This window comes from Macaca mulatta, chromosome 6 (assembly GCF_049350105.2).
Source record: "Macaca mulatta isolate MMU2019108-1 chromosome 6, T2T-MMU8v2.0, whole genome shotgun sequence".
Lineage (NCBI taxonomy): Eukaryota > Metazoa > Chordata > Mammalia > Primates > Cercopithecidae > Macaca > Macaca mulatta.
Genome location: NC_133411.1, coordinates 152,143,146 through 152,163,234, shown reverse-complemented (window position 1 = coordinate 152,163,234; position 20,089 = coordinate 152,143,146). Strand labels below are relative to the sequence as shown.

General features: G+C 36.8%; 1 protein-coding gene across 6 annotated transcripts in view; it reads left to right on the top strand.

Moving 5' to 3' along the window:
- Positions 1–5,244, top strand: part of NR3C1 (nuclear receptor subfamily 3 group C member 1) — a 154,090-nt gene extending 148,846 nt beyond the window's left edge. For all 6 annotated transcript variants that reach the window (XM_077937308.1, XM_015141113.3, XM_077937306.1 and 3 more), the window contains 2 exons: positions 497–654; positions 1,151–5,244. In XM_077937308.1, the coding sequence (XP_077793434.1) occupies positions 497–654; positions 1,151–1,303 (311 nt within the window). In that variant the 3' untranslated portion in view covers positions 1,304–5,244. The remainder of the gene's footprint in view (positions 1–496; positions 655–1,150) is intronic.
- The last annotated feature ends 14,845 nt before the right edge of the window (positions 5,245–20,089 follow it).

Here is a 20,089-nt window from a genome sequence, read left to right as displayed (position 1 = left end):
ATTCTTTGTTATCCTGCATTTTCTCTTGGCTGTAGTTTAATAATCCTGAGAAAATGCTTATATTTTAGGGTGCATTAAGAGTACACAGACAGTGTTAAGTGCCCGTCTTGCATGTATGAAAAGTTACAGCAAGAAATTTGGCTGGAAACGGTGGCTCACACCTATAATCCTAGCACTTTGGGAGGCTTAGGCAGGAGGACTGCTTGAGCCCAGGAGTTTAAGACCAGCCTGGGCAACATAGGGAGATCCTGTCTCTACAAAAAAATTTAGCCAGACCTGGTGGCTTGTGCCTACAGTCCTAGCTACTCAGGAGGCTGAGGTGGGAGGATCACTTGAGCAAATGAGGTCAAGGCTCCAGTGAGCTATGATTATGCCACTGCACTCCAGCCTGGTTGACACAGTGAGACCCTGGGTGACACAGTGAGACCCTATCTCAAAAAAAAAAAAAAGAAAAGAAAAAGAAAATCCTTTAATTGACTTCATCTTAACCTTTTAGTTCCTAAAGACGGTCTGAAGAGCCAAGAGCTATTTGATGAAATTAGAATGACCTACATCAAAGAGCTAGGAAAAGCCATTGTCAAGAGGGAAGGAAACTCCAGCCAGAACTGGCAGCGGTTTTATCAACTGACAAAACTCTTGGATTCTATGCATGAAGTAAGTGTCGAACATAAAACCAAATATAAGAATTTTCTGGGACAAAGTATATTTTGATTAGTGCATATAATTATATACCAACAGCACCCCCACTCCATCCCCAGTTTGTGGATGTTGGTGATAGCTTCAGTTCAACTTATGAACTTCAGTTTTGTAGACATTTTTCCTAAGACCAATTATGAAATATCCTTTCATCTTATAAAATCACGATGTTATTATAGAATTGAATAACACTTTTTAAAAAGTATGATTAATCCATTAAATTAGAATAATGTACCCTTTATATAGGTACCACAGCGGTTCATGAAATAATTCCATATAATTCTACATACAATCAAAGAAACTTGTACAGAAGTGCTTATTTTTCACCTGGGGAATTTCAGTGAGATTGGTATATTCTAGGCCAGATAATTTTTTCAAAATAGAGGACAACAAACATGAGCTGTTCCCACTCACCAATTTTGAAGCCTAATCATTACTATATTTTCTCTTGCAGGTGGTTGAAAATCTTCTTAACTATTGCTTCCAAACATTTTTGGATAAGACCATGAGTATTGAATTCCCAGAGATGTTAGCTGAAATCATCACCAATCAGATACCAAAATATTCAAATGGAAATATCAAAAAACTTCTGTTTCATCAAAAGTGACTGCCTTAATAAGAATGGTTGCCTTAAAGAAAGTCGAATTAATAGCTTTTATTGTATAAACTCTCAGTTTGTCCTGTAGAGGTTTTGTTGTTTTATTTTTTATTGTTTTCGTCTGTTGTTTTGTTTTAAATACGCACTACATGTGGTTTATAGAGGGCCAAGACTTGGCAACAGAAGCAATTGAGTCATCACTTTTCAGTGATGGGAGAGTAGACGGTGAAATTTCATTAAGTTAGTATATCCCAGAAATTAGAAACCTTAATATGTGGACGTAATCTCCATAGTCAAAGAAGGATGGCACCTAAACCACCAGTGCCCAAAGTCTGTGTGATGAACTTTCTGCTCATACTTTTTCACAGTTGGCTGGATGAAATTTTCTAGACTTTCTGTTGGTGTATCCCCCCCTGTATAGTTAAGATAGCATTTTTGATTTATGCATGGAAACCTGAAAAAAGTTTACAAGTGTATATCAGAAAAGGGAAGTTGTGCCTTTTATAGCTATTACTGTCTGGTTTTAACAATTTCCTTTATATTTAGTGAACTACGCTTGCTCATTTTTTCTTACATAATTTTTTATTCAAGTTATTGTACAGCTGTTTAAGATGGGCAGCTAGTTCGTAGCTTTCCCAAATAAACTCTAAACATTAATCTTCTGTGTGAAAATGGGTTGGTGCTTCTAACCTGATGGCACTTAGCTATCAGAAGACCACAAAATTGACTCAAATCTCCAGTATTCTTGTCAAAAAAAAGCTCACATTTTGTATATATCTGCTTCAGTGGAGAATTATATAGGTTGTGCAAATTCACCATCCTAACTGGTATGAGCACCTAGTCCAGGGACCTGCTGGGTAAACTGTGGATGATGGTTGCAAAAGACTGATTTAAAAATCACTACCAAGAGGCCCTGTCTGTACCTAATGCCCTATTTTTGCAAAGGCTATATGGCAAGAAAGCTGGTAAACTATTTGTCTTTCAGGACCTTTTGAAGTAGTTTGTATAACTTCTTAAAAGTTGTGATTCCAGACAACCAGCTGTAACACAGCTGAGAGAATTTTAATCAGAGCAAGTAATTCCTCTCACTAAACTTTACCCAAAAACTAAATCTCTAATATGGCAAAAATGGCTAGACACCCATTTTCACATTCCCATCTGTCACCAATTGGTTAATCTTTCCTGATGGTACAGGAAAGCTCAGCTACTGATTTTTGTGATTTAGAACTGTATGTCAGACATCCATGTTTGTAAAACTACACATCCCTAATGTGTGCCATAGAGTTTAACACAAGTCCTGTGAATTTCTTCACTGTTGAAAATTATTTTAAACAAAATAGAAGCTGTAGTAGCCCTTTCTGTGTGCACCTTACCAACTTTCTGTAAACTCAAAACTTAACATATTTACTAAGCCACAAGAAATTTGATTTCTATTCAAGGTGGCCAAATTATTTGTGTAATAGAAAACTGAAAATCTAATATTAAAAATATGGAACTTCTAATATATTTTTATATTTAGTTATAGTTTCAGATATATATCATATTGGTATTCACTAATCTGGGAAGGGAAGGGCTACTGCAGCTTTACATGCAATTTATTAAAATGATTGTAAAATAGCTTGTATAGTGTAAAATAAGAATGATTTTTAGATGAGATTGTTTTATCATGACATGTTATATATTTTTTGTAGGGGTCAAAGAAATGCTGATGGATAACCTATATGATTTATAGTTTGTACATGCATTCATACAGGCAGCGTTGGTCTCAGAAACCAAACAATTTGCTCTAGGGGAAGAGGGAGATGGAGACTGGTCCTGTGTGCAGTGAAGGTTGCTGAGGCTCTGACCCAATGAGATTACAGAGGAAGTTACCCTCTGCCTCCCATTCTGACCACCCTTCTCATTCCAACAGTGAGTCTGTCAGTGCAGGTTTAGTTTACTCAATCTCCCCTTGCACTAAAGTATGTAAACAGGAGACAGGAAAGTGGTGCTTACATACTTAAAGGCACCATCTAATAGTGGGTTACTTTCACATACAGGCCTCCCCCAGCAGTTGAATGACAACAGAAGTTTGGCAATAGTTTGCATAGAGGTACCAGCAATATGTAAATAGTGCAGAATCTCATAGGTTGCCAATAATACACTAATTCCTTTCTATCCTACAACAAGAGTTTATTTCCAAATAAAATGAGGACATGTTTTTGTTTTCTTTGAATGCTTTTTGAATGTTATTTGTTATTTTCAGTATTTTGGAGAAATTATTTAATAAAAAACAATCATTTGCTTTTTGAATGCTCTCTAAAAGGGAATGTAATATTTTAAGATGGTTTGTAACCCAGCTGGATAAATTTTTGGTGCCTAAGAAAACTGCTTGAATATTTTTATCAATGACAGTGTTAAGTTTCAAAAAGAGCTTCTACAATGTAGATTATCATTCATTTATAGAACGTTATGTGGTTAAAACCAGAAAGCACATCTCACACATTAATCTGATTTTCGTCCCAACAATCTTGGCGCTCAAAAAATAGAACTCAATGAAAAAAAGATTATGTGTACTTTGCTGTCAATAATAAGTCAACTGATATTCATCAACAACTATAGGAGGCTTTTCATTAAATGGGAAAAGAAGCTGTGCCCTTTTAGAATACATGGGGGAAAAGAAAGTCATCTTAATTATGTTTAACTAGGGACTTAAGTGCTATAGGGTGGTGCTGTTTGAAAGCAGCTTTATTTCCTATGTATGTGTTATCTGGTTATCCCAACCCAAACTATTGAAGTTTGTAGTAACTTCAGTGAGAGTTGGTTACTCACAACAAATCCTGAAAAGTATTTTTAATTACTGGTGTAAAAAAGTGACCTCCTCAGTGTTTGTAGGCATTCTGTGGGATACTATACAGGCAGAACTGAGGCACTTGGAACACTTTTGGGGTTTATATACCCAAATGCCTAAAACTGTGGGAGGAAACCCTGGCCATCCCATAAGGAAAACTAGCATGATTTGTGTCTATGAAGTGCTGGATAATTAGCATGGGATGAGCTCTGGGCATGCCCACGAAGGAAAGCCACGCTCCCTTGAGAATTCAGAGGCTAGGGAGCAATTCCAGTTTCACCTAAGTCTCATAATTTCAGTTCCCTTTTAAAAACCCTAAAAACTACACCACCATGGAATGCAAAATATTGTTATACAACACATTGATCTGTCAAACTTCCAGAACCATGGCAGCCTTCAGTGAGATTTCGATCTTGGCTGGTCACTCCCTGACTGTAGCTGTAGGTGAATGTGTTTTTTTATGTGCCTGGTTTTAGTGTCAGAAGGGAAATAAAAGTGTAAGGAGGACACTTTAAGCCCTTTGGGTGGAGTTTCATAATATCCCAGACTATTTTCAAGCAACCTGGTCCACCCAGGATTAGTGACCAGGTTTTCAGGAAAGGATTTGCTTCTCTCTAGAAAATGTCTGAAAGGATTCTATTTTCTGATGAAAGGCTGTATGAAAATACCCTCCTCAAATAACTTGCTTAACTACATATAGATTCAAGTGTGTCAATATTCTATTTTGTATATTAAATGCTATATAATGGGGACAAATCTATATTATACTGTGTATGGCATTATTAAGAAGCTTTTTCATTATTTTTTATCACAGTAATTTTAAAATGTGTAAAAATTAAAACCAGTGACTCCTGTTTAAAAATAAAAGTTGTAGTTTTTTATTCATGCTGAATAATAATCTGTAGTTAAAAAAAAAAAAATGTCTTTTTACCTACGCAGTGAAATGTCAGACTGTAAAACCTTGTGTGGAAATGTTTAACTTTTATTTTTTCATTTAAATTTGCTGTTCTGGTATTACCAAACCACACATTTGTACCGAATTGGCAGTAAATGTTAGTTAGCCATTTACAGCAATGCCAAATATGGAGAAACATCATAATAAAAAAAAACTGCTTTTTCATTATGTGACTCCAACATGCTTTTGTAGAACTTGTACAGTTCCGATTGTCCAATCTGATTTTTGTTCTACTAAAAGTAGAGCTACCCCCGCTTCAGGAACCCTAAGATAATATGGTGGGCATTTAAATGTCGGTGTGGCAATGTTCACATGCTAATATGGCATAAATTCAAAATAAGCTTAGCCCTGGTGCCAAAGACCTGAAGATTATCCCATCCATGCCTCAAATGGTTGTGTGCCAATTACTGCAAAGGGTACTAAGGGAAGGAGAAACTCCTGAGGCTGCCTCAAATGTATGTCTTTATCACAAAAGATATTTTATTTAAGCAAACATTATCTAGTCAAAATTCTTAGCTTATTTTGAAATCAACTCTTCAAGAAAAAGGAATAAACATTTAATATAAATATCATGGCAATATTGCACATAGAATAGAAAGGTGGGGCAGTGTAGTGGCAAGTCAGCTATTCTATACAATTCATTCAGTATTTTCCAAAACATTTGATATTGAGGCCATATCCAGGAACTGGATGACCTAACAAACTTCTTGGAGTACTTTTTTTTTTCACAAGAGAGCTCCATCACTAAGAAAAAAAGAATTGTGATTTAAAAGCCAAATTTGCCTTATCCATCATTATGTGCACCAAGTATTTGCTACCTGCCTACTATATAATATTGAAGATACAACATGAATAAGAAAAATACTATTGCTACCCTCAGTCACTTAGAGTATGTGATTGGAAAAGTGTGTAACACACCTTTCCCAGTGTCTTCAGGTATAATGCAGAGATACAGATATGGCATCAATATGTATACACATTATGGCTCTACCATTCACTTTTAGTAGTAACCTTACATTTCTGTAGAACACCTTCACACACATTTTTAATAAGCCTCACCGAATGAATAAATGACATGAAAATAACGAGGCAGATTATTCTCGTTTCCATTTTATAAGTAAACTCTATAAGAAAGTAAACAGGCTCAGAATTTAAGGAACTGATTCATAGCCCCTAGCTCCCATGTTATTGAAGTTTGAATGGAAAGCCTTTAATGAGGCCATTCATCTATCAGATGTCAAAGAGCATGTCTCTGGCCTATGAGCCTCTCAGGGAACTGGTTATGTTTTTCTGTTTTAAATTAATGCTTTACTGAGCACTTACTATGTGCCAGGCACAATGATCATTCAACATATCTCATTTTATCTTAGTACCCCTCTAAAGTACTACTGCAAAGCAGTGATATTATATCCTCATTATATTTATATCAGGAAACTGGCTTAAAGAATTGAGTCACTTGCCTAGAGTCACCAAGCTCCAGAATCCATAGTTTTAACCACTTGAGAAATTATTAATATGAGCTAACTAGGGCGAGTGAGCCCAAGTTGATCATTATGTGTCTCGTCTTCTGACATGTCCTCGTTTAATCCCTTTTGCTACCATATCAATTTTGACTTAGAAATTTAACAATGATACATTAGTCCCTGCTTATCTATGGAGGATATGTTCCAAGACTCCCAATGGATGCCTGAAACAGATAGTACTGAACTGTATATTTTTTCCTATATTACATACCTATGATAAAGTTAATTTACAAACTAGATGCAGCAAGAGATTAACAATAACTCAATTACAACAATATACTGTAATAAAAGCTATGTGAATGTGATCTCTCGAAAAATCGTACTACACTGAGGGTAAATGAAACCACAGAAAGTGAAACTGCAGATAAGGAGGGGACTATTGTATTTCCTTCTCTTAAAAACATGTGTCTTGTACCCTAGGGTGGTTGATGGTGGACAATAGTAGTTGCCCACAGATTACAGAATGCCCTCTGGTTTGTCTAATACACAACAGGGAGTCTGTCTCACTAATGCCCACAGGAAAATCAAACGTTTCTTCAAGTGATAGCATATAGGGTACAGTCAAACCAAGGAAGAAAGCTGTTTATAAATGAAAACTATAGTGCAAGTTAAAATTTGCTCCTAGTTTTGCAGGTAAAGAGCCAGACTTTGGGTGTAGAAAAAAAGTTGAAAATACACAGACTTTTACACAAGGTGATTTTCTTTTTTTTTTTTTTTTTTTTTTTTTTTTAGAATTTCAACTAATCTCTTTTAACTGAAAGTAAATCATTCTTAACAGTATTGGTAACTTTATAGCACTTTCTTTCTGGTGAAATAACCCTGCCCTCCCTCTATTTAGGCTTCCTGTTTCCTAGTTAAAATGAGGCAGTACTTTGTTAGGGAAATATTTTTACTTCACTTAGTTACAAACATGTTAAGTCTCAGAACAAAAGAGTTTGTGCAGACCATATCAGACACTCAAAAAACTTTCTTCACTCTACTCACTTAAGAGACAATTTATATTCTGTTCACCTTATGTACCCTCACCAAAAATATTCAATAGGGCTATAATGTGTATATAATGTAAATAAGGCATACGTTTGTCTATTTTTGTTAAAAAGTTGCATTGTTTTAAAAGTACTATGAGTATATACATGGGGTTTTGCTAGAAATAAAAATCTAGGTCATCCAAAACCACTATAATTGTTCGCTAAGATTGCAAAGAATCAAGATAAAAATGAAACTCTTTCAATATGGCAAGGGGGACAGTGTGCATAAAAACAAGCAAAGGCTCCCAAAACATGAGAATATGTCACAAATACCTCCTGATCAGTTTCAAGACCTACTATGTGGCAAGCATGCTAGATGAAGCAATTCAAAGACCACTAAGGCAATACTAAGACTCCAAGGAGAGGTTCCTGCCCTCAAGGAATTAAAGATGAAAGGCAAATGACTATGCAGTTCTACCCCTATGTATCTACTCTAGAAGAGATGAAAACATGTGTCCACACAATGACTTGCATGCAAATGTTCATAGCAACATTATTCTTAACAGCCAAAAAGTGGAAACAATTCAAATATCCATCAACCAATGTACAGATAAACGAAATGTGGCATACAGTGGAGAACTACCCAGTCATTAGAAGTGAGATACTGCTGGCTGGGCACGCTGGTTCATATCTGTAATCCCAGCACTTCAGAAGGTCAAGGCAAGTGGATCACTTGAGGTCAGAAGTTCGATACCAGCCTGGCCAACATGGTGAAACCCTGTCTCTATGAAAAATACAAAAAATTGGGCACAGTGGCTCACGCCTGTAATCCCAGCACTTTGGGAGGCCAAGGTGGACGGATCACCTGAGGTTGGGAGTTCGAGACCAGCCTGACCAACATGGAGAAACCCTGTCTCTACTAAAAATACAAAATTAGTCGGGCGTGGTGGCACATGCCTGTAATCCCAGCTACTCGGGAGGCTGAAGCAGGAGAATTGCTTGAACCCGGGAGGCGGAGGTTGTGGTGAGCCGAAACAGCATCACTGCACTCCAGCCAGGGCAAAAAGACCAAAACATTGTCTCATATATATATATATTAGCTGGGCGTGGTAGCACGCCTGTAGTCCCAGCTACTTGGGAGGCTGAGGTGGAAGAATTGCTTGAACCCGGGAGGTGGCAGTTGCAGTGAGCCAAGATCGTGTCATAGCACTCCAGCCTGTGGCAGCAGAGTGAGACTTCATCTCTCAAAAAAAAAAAAAAAAAAGGCCGGGCGCGGTGGCTCAAGCCTGTAATCCCAGCACTTTGGGAGGCCGAGACGGGCGGATCACGAGGTCAGGAGATCAAGACCATCCTGGCTAACACGGTGAAACCCCATCTCTACTAAAAAATACAAAAAACTAGCCGGGTGAGGTGGCGGGCGCCTGTAGTACCAGCTACACGGGAGGCTGAGGCAGGAGAATGGCGTAAACCCGGAAGGTGGAGTGTGCAGTGAGCTGCGATCCGGCCACTGCAGTCCAGCCTGGGAGACAGAGTGAGACTCCGTCTCAAAAAAAAAAAAAAAAAGGGGGGGTGAGATATTGCTGCATGCTATAATATGGACAAACCTCAAAATCAGGCTAAGTAAAAGACTCCAGACACAAAGGACCATATATTATTTCACTTATATGAACTGTCCAGAAAAGGCAAATCTGTACAGAGAAAGAAAGCACATCAGTGGTTTCCTATGGCTAGGGATAACATTAGGGTTTAAGTGCAAATGGGCACATGAGGATACTTTTGGGGGTGATGGAAACGTTCTAACACTAGACTGTAGTAACGGTTGCACAATTCTGTAAATTTAATAAATGCTACACTTAAAATGGGTGGATTTTATATGGCATATAAATTAAATCTCAATAAATGTGTATTAAAAATATAGAGAGAGAGGCAGCCAAGCAAATGTGTAATTGCCATTCAGTTGTATCAAACGCAGGCACAAACTGCTTTGAATTCATTCAAACAAGTGCAGCTATTTTTTTTGGAAAGCCTGTCAGAAGATGTCTTCATTGTGCTAGGTGTTAAAGGATGAGCTGGAGTTCAGCAGCACAAAGCCTTGCTCGTTTAATATTAATGGACGCCCCTGTAATGTTTAATTAGTTTTATGTTCTGCCCATCCCCAGAGAAGGCAATCATGTGATCTCTTTAGATCACCTACATGACAAGTAAAAAAACTCACAGCACATACATGACTACTCATTTTAAATACAAAAACAATGTCTTGTATTAACACCAAGTGTTAATAACTGTTAAGACCTTAGTGGTCTTACAACTTTGGAATAAACAAATCTGGGTTCAAGCCTTGCTTCTGTTATTTACTAAGTCTGTGATCTTGAGAAAATTCTATAACCACTTTATATCTGTTTCTACATCTGAAAAATATATGTAAGGTGCTTAGCTCAACTACCATATAGCAAGTGTTCAATACATGTTAGCTGTGTTTTAAGTCCTCATGAAAATCTAAGAGAAAGGGGGAATTTTTTAATGCTATCCCCAAAAATGTACAGAAGAGAAGCAAATGATGAAGAGCAGCATGAACACAGCAGTATGAACACAGCAGTATGAACATAATAACTGCACACAAATTTCCAACCCTGCATTTCTTAATTAATCAAAGTCATGCATAAGGCTGAGGGAGGCTGTTCTGTTATTTGCCAATTCTACAGAAACTTCCAAAAAAACTGAAGAGGGGGAATACTTCTCAACTAATTCCATAAGGTCTGCATTATTCTGATAGCTAGATTAGATAAAAATATAGCAAAATTACACACTAATATCCCTCATGAACATAAATGCAAAAATTCTAACCAAAATCTTAGCAAATAGAATATAATAATATATTAAAGGAAGATACATCATGACCAAGGGATTATCCCAGGAATATAGGTTTGACTTAGCATTTACAAATCAACCAATGCAATTCACAATAGTGGAAAAGAGAAAAATCCATGTGATTAAGATGCCAGACAAAGCATTTGACAAAATCTAACATACACTCTCAATTAAAAAAAAAAAAAAAAAAAATCACCAAACTAGAAATAGAAGGAACTTCCTCAACCTAATAAAGGGCATCACACACAAAAAACCATCTTCCAGTATTATACACACTTCATGGATACTTTCCTCTTAAGAACAGTAACAAAACATGGTCTGCCGTCACCACTTTCATTCACTGTCGTACCAGTGGCTCTAGCCAATGCAATCAGGCAAGAAAGATAAAAGGCATCCAGATCACCAAAGAAGTGAAACTCTTTATTAACAGATGACATGATCATCTATTTAGAAATTCTGATGTGATCTTTAAAAATTAAAAAACACTACTAGACTTCAAAAAGGTATGGTGGCTCATGCCTGTAATCTCTGCATTTGGGGAGGCCAAGGTAGGAGGACTGCTTGAGGCCAGGAGTTCACAACCAGCCTGGGCAACACAGTGAGACCCCATCTCCACAAAAAATTTTTTTAAAAAAATAACTGGGTGTGGTGGCACATGCTTGTTTTCCTAGCTACTTGGGAGGCTGAGGTGGAAGCATCACTTGAGCCTGGGAGGCTGAGGCTGCAGTGAGCCATAGTCACACCATTATATTCCTGCCTGGATGACACTGAGACCCTGTCTCGAAAAAAAGTAAGTTAAATGCAGAATTACCATATGATCCCACAATTCCACTACTAGGTATATACCCACAAGAATGAAAACAAGTACTCAAGCAAACACATGTTCACACGTTCATAGCAGCATTATTCACAACAACCAAAAGGTGAAAACAGTCCAAATGTCTCCATAAAGGAATGACAGATAAATCATAGTATATATAAACAATGAAATATTCAGCCACAAAAAAGAATGAAGTACTGATTTATGCTACAGCATGAGTGAAACTCCAAAGCATTAAGCATAGTAAAAGCAGCCAGATGCAAAAAGTCACATATAGTATAATTCCATTTATATGACATATATAGAATATATAAATCTATAGATACAGAATGTAGATTGCTGGTTGCCAGGGGCTGGGGGAAGAAGGGAATGGAATGGGGAGAAACTGCTAATGGGTAAGGGGTTTTACTTTGGAGTGATGGAAATGTTTTAGAACCAGACAATGGTGGTGGTTGTACAACACTGTGAATATACTAAATGCCACTAAATTTATCACTTTAAAATGGTTACTTTTATGTTAGGTGAGTTTCACTTCAATAAATTATTACTTTTTAAAAAGCTATTAGGACTAACAAGTAAGCTTAGCAAGGTTGCAGTATACAAGAGAGGTTGGCAAACTACAACTTACAGCTAAACCCAACTCACTTTCTGTTTCTGTAAATAAAATGTTTTGAAACACAGATACTCATTTATTAACATATTGTCTATGCTGCTTTCATACTGTAAAAAGGAGAGTTAAGTAGTTGCAACAGAGACCATACGGCCTGCAAAGCCTAAAATATTTACTACCTGATCCTTCACAGAAAAAGTTTTCTGATGCCTGAGATACCAAATCAACATAAAAATTAATGTTATTTCTACATACTAGCAATTAACAATCATAAATTAATATTTTTAAAAATAGCATTTATAATAGCTTCAAAAATGTGACATATTTAAGAGACAAATCTGACAAAATGTTAAAAACCTCTACTACAAAATATTGTTGAGGAAAGTTCAAGATTTAAATACATGGAGGGATAGATATTGTTGAAAGACTTAATACAGGTTGGGTATTCCTTATCTAAAATGCTTGGGATGAGAAATGTTTTGGATTTCAAATTTTTTAGGATTTTGGAATATTTGCTTTATACTGAGTAGCTGAACATCCCAAATCTGAATATCGGAAATCCAAAATGCTCTACAAAGAGCACTTCCTTTGAGCAACATGTTAGTGCTCAAGAAGTTTTGGATTTTGGAGTATTTAGGATTTCAAGCTTGGGATGCTGAAACTGTATTATTAAGATGTCAATTGGCCAGGCGCGGTGGCTCAAGCCTGTAATCCCAGCACTTTGGGAGGCCGAGACGGGCGGATCACAAGGTCAGGAGATCAAGACCATCCTGGCTAACATGGTGAAACCCCATCTCTACTAAAAAATACACAAAAAACTAGCTGGGCATGGTGGCGGGCGCCTGTAGTCCCAGCTACTCGGGAGGCTGAGGCAGGAGAATGGCATGAACCCGGGAGGCGGAGCTTGCAGTGAGCCGAGATCGCACCACTGCACTCCAGCCTGGGTGACAGAGCGAGACTCTGTCTTAAAAAAAAAAAAAAAAAAAAAAGGTGTCAATTGTCCTCAAATTAATACATAGATTCAGTGTAATCACAATAAAAATTCCAGCAGGTTTATATAGAAATTGACATGTATATTTTAAAATTCACATGGAAATGAAAAGGACTTAAGACAACCAAAATATTTATGAAATAAAAGAACAAAGTTAAAGTACTAACACTACCTGATTCCAAAAATTATTATAGTAATCACAACAGTGTGGTACTGCATAAAGGCAGACACATAGATCAAAGGAACAGAATAGAAAGTCCAGATGTAAACCCACATATAAATATATACTAACAAGTGATTTTTTTGTTGTTGTTGTTGAGACGAAGTCTTGCTCTGTCACCCAGGCTGGAGTGCAGTGGTGCGATCTTGGCTCGCTGCAAACTCCACCTCCCAGGTTCACGCCATTCTCCTGCCTCAGCCTCCCGAGTAGCTGGGACTATAGGTGCCCGCTGCCACGCCCGGCTAATTTTTTGTATTTTTTTAGTAGAGACAGGGTTTCACCGTGTTAGACAGGATGGTCTCGATCTCCTGACCTCATGATCTGCCCACCTTGGCCTCCCAAAGTACTGGGATTACAGGCATGAGCCACCGCGCCTAGCCACAAGTGATTTTTTTATAAAAGTACAAAGGCAATTCATTTGTCTTATGCTCAAATGAACATTCACCAAAGACAGACCACATTCTGAGCCATAAAGCATACCTAACAAATTTAAGGGAAGAGAAATCATACAATGTATGCTCTCAGACCACAGTAGAATTAAACTAGAAATCAATAACAAAGATAACTGGAAATATCAAAATACACTGAGATTAAACAACATACTTCTATTAATAAGTAACTCATGGATCAAAGAAGACATCTCAAAAGAAATTTAAAAAAGAGTTTGAGGCTGGGTGTGGTGGCTCACGCCTATAATCCCAGAACTTTGGGAGACCAAGGCGAGCTGACGGCTTTAGCTCAGGAGTTTGAGACCAGCTGGGCAACAAGGTGAAATGCAGCCTCTACAAAAAAATACAAAAATTAGCTGGGCACGGTGACACATTCCTGTAGTCCCAACTACTTGGGAGGCTGAGGTGGGAGGATCACCTAAGCCTGGGAGGTCAAGGCTGCAGTGAGCCATGATCATGCCACTGTACTCAAGCCTGGGTGACAAGAGTGAGGCCATATCTCAAAAAATAAAATAAAAATAGTTTGGGCTGGATGAAAATGAAAACCCAATTTATTAAAATTTGTGGGATGCAATGAAAGTAGCACTTAGATGGAAATGTAGAGCACTGAATGCATATATTAGAAAAGAAAAAAAAAAGCCCTAAAATCAATCATCTAAGCTTCCACATTAGGAAATGCGTAGAAGAGCAAATTAAATACAAAGTAAGCAAAAGTAGAGCAATAATAAAAATTAGAGGATAATCAATAAAATCAAAAACAGAAAATTAATAGAAAAAAATCAATGAAACCAAAAGCTGTTTCTTTTAAAAGATCAATAAAATTGATAAGCCTCTAGCTAAGCTAAGGGGAAAAAAGAGAGAGGGCACAAGTTACCAGCATCAGAAATCAAAGCAGGGACAGCACTACAGATCCCAGAGACACTGAAAGGATTATCAGGAATACCGTGAACAACTCTATGCCCAAAAAGTTTATAACCTAGATGAAATGAACAAATTTCTTGAAGGATAAAAATCTGCCAAAATTCACACAAGAAAAAAACAGATGAATCAATAATAACCTTCCAATAATTAATAACCTTCCAAAGCAGAGGAGACCAAGCCCAAATGGGTTCACTAGTGAATTCTGCCAAACACTTGAGGGAGAAATTATACCAAGTCTCTCAATCTCTTTCAGAAGACAGAAGTAGAGGAAATACTTTCTAATTCATTCTATGAGGCCAGCATAACCCCAATACCAAAACCAGACAAAGATAGCACAAGAAAACTACAAATATCCCTCATAAACACAGATGCAAAAATCCTCAAAAAATATTAGCAAATCAAATCCAAAAAAGAATTATATACTACAACCAACTGAGGTTTACCCCAAGCATGCAAGTTTCAACATTCAAAAACCAATTAATGTAATCCATCACATCAGCAGGCTAAGGAAGAAAAATTACATGATCCTATCAATAGATGCAGAAAAAGCACTTGAAAAAAAAAATCCAACACCCATTTATGATAAACCTCTTAGTAAACTAGGAATAGAGGGGAACTTTCTCTACTTGGTTAAAAATATATGTATATGTACCAAAAAACCTACGGCTAGCATTATACTTAATGGTGAGAAATGAGAAGCTTTCCCAGTAAGATCAAGAACAAGGCAAGGATGTTGCCTTTCACCACTCCTTTTCAACATTGTGCTTAAATTCCCAGCTAATTTGTAGTAAGATTTATATATATATATATATATATATATATATATAAAACGAAGGAAGAAATAAAATTGTCTTTGTTCACAGATGGCATGATTGTCTATGTAAAAAATCTGAAAGAACTGACAAAAGAACTCCTGGAACTAAAAATCACTTACAATAAGGTTGCAGGATACAAAGTAAATACATGAAAGTTAATCGCTTCCCTATACATTATAATGAATAAGTGGAATTATAAATTAAAAACACAACCCCACTGACATTAGCACCTCCAAAAATAACATTAATACCAAAAATAGGTATTAATCTACAAAAAAGCACAAGATCTATACAATTAAAATTACAAAACTCTGATGAAAGAAATAAAAAATGAACTAAATTAATGGAGAGATATTACATGCTCATGGATAGGAAGACTCAGTATTGTCAAGATAGTAGTTCTTCCCAACTTGATCTACGGATTCAATGCAATCCTAATCAAAATCCCAGAAATGTTATGTTGTGGATATCAACAAAACAACTCTAAAGTTTACATGGAAAGGGAAAAGACCCAAAATAGACAACCCAATATTGAAGGAGAAGAACAAAGCCAAAAGACTGACACTACCTGACTTCAGGACTTACCATGAGGTTACAGTAAGCAAAACAGTGTGATATTAGCAATAGACAAATAGTCAATGGAACAGAATAGAGAGCCCATAAATAGACCTATATAAATACAGTCAACTGGTCTTTGACAAAGGAACAAAGGCAATTCAATGCAGCAAAGAATTTTTCAACTGGCGCTGGAACAACTGGCCATCACATGTAAAAACTGAATCTAGACACAGACTCTATGCCCTTCACAAAAATTAATTCAAAATTAATAAACCTAAGTATAAAATGCAAAAGTATAAAACTCCTAGAAGATAATATAGGAGAAATTCCAAAAGATACAAATACCAAAGGCACAATCCATAAAAGAAAGAATTGATAAGCTGGACTTCATTAAAATTGAAAATTTCTGCTCTGCAAAAGACAATGTCAAGAGAATGAAAAGACAAGCCAATGACCAAACGAAAATAGCTGAAAAAGACACACCTGATAAAAGGCTGTTATCCAAAACTCAGAAAGAACTCTTAAAACGCAACAATAAGAAAACAAACCCCCTAAGTGAAATATGGGCCAAAGACCTTAAACAGGCAGCTCACCAAAGAAGATATATAAATGGCAAATAAACAAATGAAAAGATGCTTCGCATTCTATGTCATCAGGGAAGTGAAAATCACAATAATGAGCCAACACTACACACCCATTAGAATGGCCAAAAGCCAGAACACTGACAACACCAACTGCTGACAAGCATGTGGAACAAAACGAACTTTCATTCACTGCTGGAGGGAATGCAAAATGGGACAGCCATTTTGTAAGGCACTTTGGTGGTTTCTTACAAAATTAAACATACTCTTACCATATGGTCTAGCAATTGCATCCCTTGGTATTTACCCAAAGGAGCTGAAAACTTATGTCCACACAAAAACATCCACAGGGATGTTTATAGCAGCATTATTCATAATTAATAAAACTTGGAAGCAACCAAGATGTCCCTCAGTAGGTGAATGGATAAACTGTGGTATATCCAGACAATGGAATACTATTCAGCACTAAAAAGAAATGAACTATCAAGCTATGAAAACACACAGCGGAACCTTAAATATACATTAGTAAGTGAAAGAAGCCAATCTGAAAAAGCTATATCCTTGTATGATTCCAACTATATAACTTCCTATAAAAGGCAAAACTATGATGACAGTAAAAAAATAAAATAAAATAAACATCAACAGTTGCCAGGAGTTAGACAGGAGGAAGGGATAAAGTATAAGGCACAGATAATTCTTAGGGCAGTGAAAATACTCTATGATACTACAGTGGTAGATACAAACCATCATACATTTGTCTAAACATAAAGCACGTCCAATACCAAGAATGAACCTTAATGTAAACTATGGACTTTGGGTGATAATGATGTATCAATATATGTTCATGAATTGTAATAAATCTCTCTCATGGAGAGATGATAATAGAGAGGCTACACATTTGTGGGGCGGGGAGTATACGGGAAATCTCTGTACCTTCCTCTTAATTTTGCTGTGAACCTAAAACCTCTCTTTAAAGAATAGTCTTTCAAAAGGCAGTGCAATAAAGAATAACCTTTTTTTAACCAACATGCTGTGAGAATTGGCTAATTATGTTTTTAAAAATGAACTTGGACCCGTAGATCACATCATATACAAAAATGAACTCAAAACGGAAAAAAGACGTGAATGTAAAATCTAAAACTATAAAACTGGTGAAGAAATCAATGGAGAAAATCTTTGCGACCTTGGGTTAGGCAAAAATTGCTTAGACATGACACTAAAAACATAATTCATTTAAAAAATTTATAAACTGGACTTCATCAAAGTTTAAAATATCTACTCTTCAAAAGACAATTTTACAGGAATGAAAAGACAAGCCAAAAATTGTGAGAAAAATCTTTGCAAAGTTTAAATCTGATTTTTAAAAAAACCTTGTGTCTAGAATACATAAAGAACTCTCAAAGCTCAACAATAAGAAAAAAGAAAATCCTCACCCCATAAAAATGGGCAAAATATTTGAATAGATTCTTCACCAAAGAAGAAATACAGATAGAGAACAGACACATAAAAAGATGATCATTATTAGTCATTAGAGAAATACAAACTAAACCCAATGAGAAATCACTATGTATCTATTACAATGCTAAATTTAAAAGACCGACCATACCAAGTGTTGGTGAAGGTGTGGAAGGAGGGGAACTCTGATACACTACTGATGAGAATGTACAATGGTACAACTGCTATGACAAACAGTATGGTGGTTTCTTAAAAAGTTAAATATACATCTACCATATGATCTAGACTTTCAACGTCTAGGTACTAACCCAAGAGTATTATACGTCCATGTAAAGATGTGTTCATTTGTACATGAATGTTCACAGCAGCTTTACTTACAACAGTTAAAAAGTGGACACAATACAAACATCCATCAACAAATGAAAAGATAAATAATTTGTGGTATATTCCTACAAGGAAATACTACTCAACAGTCAACGTGAATAACTGATACATGCATTAACATGAATGAATCTCACAAGTACTATGCTAAGTGAAAGAAGTCAGACACAAAAGATTTCATACTGTATGATTCCATCAATGTGATATTATGTAAATAAGGGCAAATCCATAGGAACAGAAATCACATCAGGGGTTGCCAGGGGCTGGGAGTTAGAGGAGGCAGCTGACTACAAAGGCACAGGAAAGAACTTTATAGGGTGATACCTTGATTGTTGTGGTACTTACATACTTGAGGATACATGTTTGTCAAAACTCCGAACTCTACACTAATAGGGTGAATTTTACTGTATGTAAATTAGGTCTCAATAAATTTGAAGTTTAAAAACAAATACAAAAACACTCTTCAACTTGCAGAATCAGAGTTCTCTGTAAGGCAATCTGCAACTTCCATAAGCCAACAAATACCGCCTTTAGAAAACAATCAATAAGTCACAGACTTAAATATCCTTATTTAGTAAAGAACATTAGGCACTAGAAAAGAGTTCAAATAAACATTCTCAGGTTACAAACTGTGACCATCACTAACATATGAAAATTCTACTTTCCAGCTTAAAAACCTGGAATACCTGTCTTTTTTTAAAGTACCACTAGCTCTGCCATACAGGTCCTTATATTCCTCACCTGAGTTACAGCGAAAACCTTCAACCAATTGTCCTGATTCTTGTCTCACTGCACCACAAACCATCCTCACCACCGCTTTCTCTTTCTAAATCAAATCTGATCATGCAGGTCTCCCATTCAAAAGCCTCTGATGCTTTTCCATAGATTGAATAAAAAACCAAAGACATTTGGCAAGGCCCTTCTCAAATTAGTCTTGACTTACCTCTTCAGGCCTATTTTCTCTTCCATCTTCCCCAACACAAACTTTTAACTCAATACATGCAAATACACCCCAAGTTTGCATCATTCAGACCACTTGAAATTTCCACTTGACATCTCCTCTGGTCCTCCATACCATTCAGCTCATAGAGCTGCCCCTACCTGAACTGCCGTTCTCTGATCCGGTTCTTCTATACACATCATCTCAGGGAAGGCTTTTCCAAGGCCCATCCCCTCCCCTGTATACCACAAGACACACCTCCTTTATAGCATCCAGCACACACGTTACAGTCAATTGACTTGTCCACATTCCCTAAAGTGAGATCTTCTCAAGAACAGGGCCATATGGTTTTTTTTTTTCTTTCTTTCTTTCTTTTTTTGAGACAGGGTCTTACTCTGTCACCCAAGCTGGAGTGCCATAGCACAATCTCAGCTCCCTGCAACCTCCACCTCCTGGGCTCAAATGATCCTCCTGCCTCTGCCTCCCAAGTAGCTGGGACTACAGGTGCATGCCACCACTCACAGCTAATTTTTGTATTTTTGTAGAGACAAGGTTTCATTGCCCAGGCTGGTCTTGAACTCCTGGGCTCCAGCAATCCGCCCACCTTGGCCTCCCAAAGTGCTGGGTGTGAGCCACAACACCCTGCCAGCGCCATGTCTTGACCCAGGGGTTTCTCCAGGGCCTAGCACTATTCTAAGTGAATGGGTGTTTTGGTAGACCAGAGACTTGTAAATGCAGATGTTACTGAGACTTTATTATTAAGTTAAATTTTTGTTTCTTCATATCACTAAAGCAGTAAGAGCAACTATTGAGAATTGTATTAATACCACCATTTTTATATTTGTTAAGACAGAATTCTACATTTAGAAGAGAGTGCTTTGTAAAAGGAAAATAAATATTGGGATCCCAA